This window comes from Sesamum indicum, linkage group LG2 (genome assembly GCF_026168435.1).
Source record: "Sesamum indicum cultivar Baizhima isolate 11 linkage group LG2, ASM2616843v1, whole genome shotgun sequence".
Taxonomy (NCBI): Eukaryota; Viridiplantae; Streptophyta; class Magnoliopsida; order Lamiales; family Pedaliaceae; genus Sesamum; species Sesamum indicum.
In genome coordinates this window covers 13,348,196-13,355,446 of record NC_142658.1, presented here as the reverse complement: position 1 = coordinate 13,355,446, position 7,251 = coordinate 13,348,196, and the positions used below count along the sequence as shown (strand labels likewise).

At 33.1% G+C, this 7,251-nt stretch overlaps 1 protein-coding gene across 1 annotated transcript; it reads right to left on the bottom strand.

Moving 5' to 3' along the window:
• Positions 1 to 289: 289 nt before the first annotated feature.
• On the bottom strand, positions 290 to 1,468 carry LOC105155873 (uncharacterized). Its single transcript, XM_011071857.1, has one exon. It carries the CDS (start codon positions 1,466 to 1,468, stop codon positions 290 to 292), a length of 1,179 nt encoding a protein of 392 aa, XP_011070159.1.
• Between the last annotated feature and the right edge of the window lie 5,783 nt (positions 1,469 to 7,251).

Here is a 7,251-nt window from a genome sequence, read left to right as displayed (position 1 = left end):
ACTGAGAATCACTTGGTTTAAACATGACTCGAGATTGCTTAGCTTTCGGGCAAATATCACATTTCATTTCTAATGAGTTGGTTGAAATATTGTATTCTCGAATGTGTTTAATCGCTGTCATAGAAGCATGCCCTAACCTCTTATGCCATAAGGAGTCATTACATTCATCAATGGCTGAACAAGAATTAGGAACAGATACACTGGAACCAAGTAAGGGACTAAAAACAGAGGACCGTACTACATAAAGCTTTCTGTTCATGACTCCTTTTGCCACCACTTCTTTACTGACCTAGTCCTGCAAGATGCAGCTAAACTGATTGAAAAGAAAGGAGTATATATTGCTGCTACAAAGCTGACTCACTGAGAGGAGATTTACAGAAAATTCTGGAACAAAAAATACTGAGGTAAGGGTCAGTTTGTTTGATATTCTCACAGTGCCGACATAAGTCACGGTTTTCTTAGTTCCATCAGGCAAATGGATGAGATGAGTATGAGAAGAAACAGAATAAGTATCGAAACATGACAAATGTGCGCACACGTGATTTGTAGCTCCAGTGTCAATAATCCAGTCACTCGCATTCGGGGCAAAAGGTTCAAGAATGTTACCTGCAAACTCCTCATCATAGTGTACATAGTTCGCGTAATTTGAGATAGGGTCTGTAGGTGTTTCCTTCTGCTTCATCATTTTGAGTATCTCAGCCATCAAATCTGCTACCTCAGACTTTGCTTCACCACTTGAGCTTTTAACTTTTTTAGCCACTCTGCCTTCTACATTTCCAGAAAAATTATGATTCACTCCCATCCTCTTCTTGTCATTCAGCGTTTTGAACCAATCTGGCATCCCGTGCAATTGGAAGCATGTATCTCTTAGGTGTCTTATCTTATTGCAATGTGTGCAAACCATGGAGCGCTTGTCAATGAATGATCTACGTTTCTGTGTTTGTTTATATCCTCCTTTGTCTTTGTTCTCACTCAAAGTTACTTGGTACGCCGCATTGTTCGTGCTGTCTGTAAGTTGAATTTGTACATTTCTTTGCTGCTCCACAGCAAAGATAATCGAGAAAGCTCTCTCTAGATCGGGTAAGGGATCCATCATTAAAAGCTGGGTTTTCTCCTTGTCGAAATTCTCATGGAGTCCCATGAGGAACTGCATTAGTTGCATCGAAGAATACATCTCCCCAATAGCTGCATTGATTCCACAGGAGCATCCTCCACATGTACACTTGGGCGAAGGAGCTAAACAAAATAGCTCATTCCACAACTTCTTCACTTTCGTTAGGTAGGAAGTCAGTGTCATATCTCCTTGTGAGATTGAAGAAATCTCACGTTGTATTTGATAGATCATAGGCCCGCTGCTGCGTCCATATCTAGACTGAATCTCCAGCCACAACTCCCTCGACGAACTCACATACATGAAGGCCTCTACGATGTCCTTCGAGATCGAATTCCACAACCACGAGGTTACCATAAGATCTGCTCTCCTCCATTACTCAAACAGAGCAGAACCAGCTGGTGGCCGTGGGAATGTTCCGTCAATGAAGGCTAGCTTCATTTTACAGCCTAGAGCGACGTACACCGCTCTACTCCAAGTCAAATAGTTAGATCCAATCAGTGCTGTAGATGTCAGCACAAACCTGGAATTGTTCGAAGGATGTAAGTAAAGCACATCCCTCTCGTATTGTTCCTTTGCCGTTGGTGACGCATCCGTCATGATCACAGCTTGTTACCGTGCCCTTAACAGGTGAATATAAGCACACACGGAGTATCAAGAGACCTTCAATATGAAGGCTCTGATACCATGAGAAGATTGTAGTTTAATATGATGAACCAGAAAAACAATTGCACAAAGAAAATGAGAGCAGTTGAGACCGTTTCCATTGCTTCAGAAAAATGTTACAGAGGAAATGAAGAATTACAGAGTTTATATAAGAGGGAGGAAGAAATCGTTAAAAAATAACAAACCCGCCTAACATAACCAATCTGCAACTGCCTCCAATAAATAAAACGTGAAATGTAAAACACACTTTCTCTAAAATGCGACTATCCTTGGTCCAAGAGGTCTGATGCTACGCCAGCACCTTCAAAGTTCTCATCAACCATGGTAGCAGCAGCAGCAGAACTCATAGCAGTGGATGGAGAAGTTCCAATTCCAACACGCTTCCCCACGGTTGCTGTAAGAACATCGCCTTTTGGGGAAGTACCTTGCATGCAGAACCCGACTAAGGAGTCTCTCTAGATAACATAAAATACACCAAAATTGTTTTGCCAACATTTCCAGGTTGAATAAGTGGAGTTGCCTAAAACCTGAGCACCCCAGTAACTTACTATCACAGAGCCGTTGCCAGGAGACTCAATGAATTTTCTTATAATCCTGGTTGTTCCACCCAAAGTTGGAGATCATGCTTTGGATTTCTTTTAATAGGGAGAGTGGTAGCTTAAAACAAGTCATAGCATAAGATGGGATAGCCTGAAGCACGGACTAGATCAATACCTCTTTATCGTCTTGGGGTAGTAGCTTCTCATTCCATCCTGAGATGTTTCTCCAAATCTTTGTTAGAATAGGTGATTAGAAAGCTAATTAGATTGGGCTTTTGTAAATATTTTCTGACAATTTTGATGTAATATAATATTTACGTTTTGAATAAAAGTAATGTTCAATCTATGGCATGATGCTTTATTGTGTTATTGTGTTAATATTTTCGTACATGCACAACATAGGTATTTCTAGGTGGCTTCCCTTGAGAAGTGATGACTCCATTTGACCTTCACCATAGGTATTTCTTTATTTCTCAATTTCTTTATACTCCGGTCCAGAATTTCAATTGGCTCTTCCACATATGTTTCACGTATCTATGATAATTCTGTTGGTAATGCTAACCGAGAGGCTAGTGGTCCAACTCGCTCCAGAATTTCATATGGCCCAATATATCTCGGATTCAACTTTCCTTGCTTTCCGAATCTCAAGATTCCTCTTCATGGTGATACTTTTAGAAAAACTTTTCTCCCACCTCATATTCCATTTCTCTGCGATGCTTATCTACATAACTCTTCTGCCGATCCTGTGTTGCCTTCAAACACTTTTTAACTGTTTGTATCTTGTCCACTGTTTCTTGAACTAATTTCGGCCCTTCAAGCTGTCTCAATCCCTCAATATTCCAACAGATCGGACTTCGGCATTTTCTTCCGTACAAAGCTTCATATGGAGCCATACCAATACTAGAATGAAAACTGTTGTTATAAGCAAATTCTATCAGTGGTAGATTATCATCCCAATTTTCTCTGAATTCAATTACGCATGCTCTCATATATCCTCTAATGTCTGAATCGTTCTTTCTGACTATCCATCAGTCTGAGGATGAAATGCTGTATTGAAATGTAATTTTGTATCCTAGAGTCGTTTGCCAGCTTCCCTAGAAATGAGAAGTAAATCGAGGATCTCTATTAGAAACTATAGACGTAAGAATGCCATGTAATCTCACAATTTCTGAAACATATAATTCGGCTAGCTTATCCAAAGAATTATTTTGACAGATTGGCAAGAAATGTGCAAATTTAGTCAATCTATCAACAATCACCCAAATAACATCATGCCTTCTGAATGTAGGTGGTAAACCAATGACAAAATCCATAATAATTTTTTCCCACTTCCATTCAGGTAAAAAGGTCTAAACTTACCAGCTGGTGCTTGGTGTTCTGCTTTTACTTGCTGGTGATTTAAACATTTTTCCACAAACTCTGCCACATTTTCTTCATTATTGACCACCAGTAATAGGGTCTTAAATCCCAATACATCTTGGTATTACCAGGATGCATAGCATATGGTGCATAGTGCGCCTCGTCCATAATTTCCATTCTCAACTCTTCTACATTCGGTACGCATATACATTTTTCATTGAACAATATACCATCTTCTTAGATTATAAACTGATCGTTCTTTCTTTTTTGTACCTTAGTCTTTGTTGGATTTTGATCGAGGAAAGAAGGGAGGAAAGGGGAGAAATAAGTATCTGTTAATAATACTATCTTCCTTGTTGTTTCAGTCATCCACTGGCAGCAAAAGGATCTCACTAAGAGAATAGAGAATTCATCGGATTTTGATCCGAGAAAGATGGGAGAAAAGGGGAGGAATAAGCGTCCGTTGTGGGGAGAAGAAAGAGAAAATGGGTGAAAGAGGGGAGAGAGTGGAGATGAGGAGAGAGAGGAGAGAGTCCAAGGGTAAATTAGGCAAAAAAATTAATATTAAGTTGTAGGATTATTTATACCAATTAAATAGGCTTGATTCATAATACCATACATTGTGATTAATAAGATTAGGCCTGATAGTAATACCAAACTCTAATAATACTAACCAAACGTGTGATTAGTCATGATAAATAATTTTATCATGTTTAATCACACGAACCAAACGAGACCTATGATATTGAATTTATCGACCACAAATTTCATACCCAATTCATTATTATTTTTTAACCTTACATTTATATATAATAAAACACAAATATAAAGGTTGTTCAAATAAGTGTTATCTAAATGCATATTTGGACAACTTTTTTATTTTATTTAAATTATATATATATATGATTATTTATTTTTATTTAAAAAATCATCTAGATTTTTTCGATTAGATTTATCAGTAATGCAATTTAAATTTTATATTTTTATATCAAACAATACTTCCAATTTTTCATTTTGCCACTTCAAAAATATATTTTTTATTTTCCATTTAAATTTAGATGAGTGTTGCCGTTGATTATCTTTATCCAAAAGATTCACTCATTTTTCTATACAAATTTTAATTAGTGAAATAATTTAAATTTATTTTTATCTTCATTACACATTTGTAATCTTATACTTATAATTACTTCAATTTGAAATTTTAGATTAGTTATCATTTATTTATTTTTCTATCATAAATTTTAAATAATTTTTAATTTTATTTAGGATAAATTATTATGGACTCCCATGTAATTTGTCATAATTAAAAACATCCTCTCGTAACAATTCATTGTAGGAATTACATACAAAATTAATAAAATTAAAATATTAATTAATTATTAGTATTGATTAATATAAAATAGTAAATAAAAAACAAAAAAAAAATATAAAGTTAGTCGTTTGTCCAGCAAACGACTAGAATAAAAAAAAAAGAAAAAGCAAAAAAAAAAGCTAACGATTTACGCTATTTTTATGACTACACCTCAATTTGCAGCACATGACACATTCAATTCTGTTCAACCAATCAATCAAAAAGGTACGAATTTGACCTATCTATTTCATAAATGCAAATATTTACGGAAATAAGTACCAAATAAAGTTCCAGTGATTTATGAGTACTCTCCTAACCAATAATTTACACAACGGCCAGTTGTAGCAATTCTGAGTTGGATTTGATGTTAAGATTTTTTGAAGTGGGATATCACTACGTCTAGAAGGGTTGTGTTTGGCTACATATATTTAAAAGATCTTATACGTTCAAAAAAATACAAGCAATTTTCTGTAATATTATTGTTAAAAATAGTAATTTGTAATTCCAAAGTGATAATACATGCACATGGCTCCTCAAAATTATCAAGTCAAAATATTTATCCATAGGGAATCGTTATTTTTTCCCTAAGAAATTATCAGTCAAATTCCTATCCCATAGGAAAGTGTTGTTAATTTAATGATTGCTCTCTTATATAAAGGGTTGTAATTTTGAGGTTGAAGTGTGAAAAAAATGAATGAAAAATATTTGTTGTGCAAGAATCCCTCCATTATTTCTATAATTTTTCCTTCTCAAAATCTTTCTCCAAATTCCCAACAATTATAAATGAGCAAATTATCCTCCTACAAAAAATAGTAATTTATCTACCTGTATTTTTTAAAATATAACAATTTACCTCCCTATATTTTTTAAAATGAAGCAATTTACCTTTCTAAAAATGCGCAGGCACGGGGGGAGGAGGGGTTTAAATCGCTATTTTTTTTATATAATATAGAGGAGTAATTTGTTGATTTGCAATATCATAGGGTGTTAACTACATTCACCCTTTTATAAGATGTTTTAGAGCATATAAGATATTACATTCGTAATTAATTTGAAAAAAATTGTTAAAATATTATAAATAAGTTAGCAGCTCATTATTTATTTATTTATTTTTAAAGAGCTTATGTTAGGAGTTTGGAAGTTCTTTTTCTAAAAAGATTACCAGACTTTGCAACATCTAAACTCCAAAACATCTTATAAAATACTTTAAAAAGCATATAAACTTACCCAAACATCCTCTGAATTTAGATCCCACCCAGAAAGAAAAATAAAGTCTAATCATCCATTTTTTAAAATAAAAATTCATATTTTTCGTTCATTTTAGTAAAATTCTGTAGACACCTCTGATATTTGTCAAATATCAGAAAGGATTGAAATATAAATAAGCATGAAGTAATTATTAAATAAAATATAAAATACAATAATGCCGATAGATTTTTAAGATAACACACATATATATATATATACATAAATTACTTTTTTTGAGTTAAAATACAATAATTCTAAACACGTAAGTACTTAGTCTGAAAGATGTCTACATAATTATCATTACTTTTTAAATTAAATATTTTGCTAAGTATAGTTAATGAAATCATTTTTTAAGGTTAATTGTATTTTCCACCCTTGAAGTATGCATATGATCGTATTCATTTCCTAAAATATAAAAGGTAACAAAAACTCCCTCATAACATAGATTAAAAGTTTTAGAACGTAAATGTCCTTATCATCCATACATCCTAAGATAAGTTTATTACAATCATTTCTCTAAAACATATATAATTTGAATTTTTAATAAGATTTTTATTAGTTTAAAGTACCCAAAATTATTATTTTTAATAAAATTAGTGAATACAAATTTATATAAATTTTATAAATTTACAATCCTTATATTATATATATATATATAACTGTACAACAAATACATAATTTTTTCTCTATGTTATTATATATATGTAGTGAACTTTTTTTTTAATACTAGCAATTGTGCATCGCATGTCATTCCTGTATGCATATAATAAACTATCTTTCATATTTTAAAATATATTATAATTGAGAGTAAAGTATATAAACGAAACAATTACATTAAAAAGAGAAACAAATAAAAGAAAATTTATCTGTCAGTTAATATAAAATTTGGAAGGTTGAATAACTATCATACTAATTGAAGGGTATTTTAGGCTTCCTATTTATATAAGTACTAGCTGTTGTGGCACACTATTCATGCA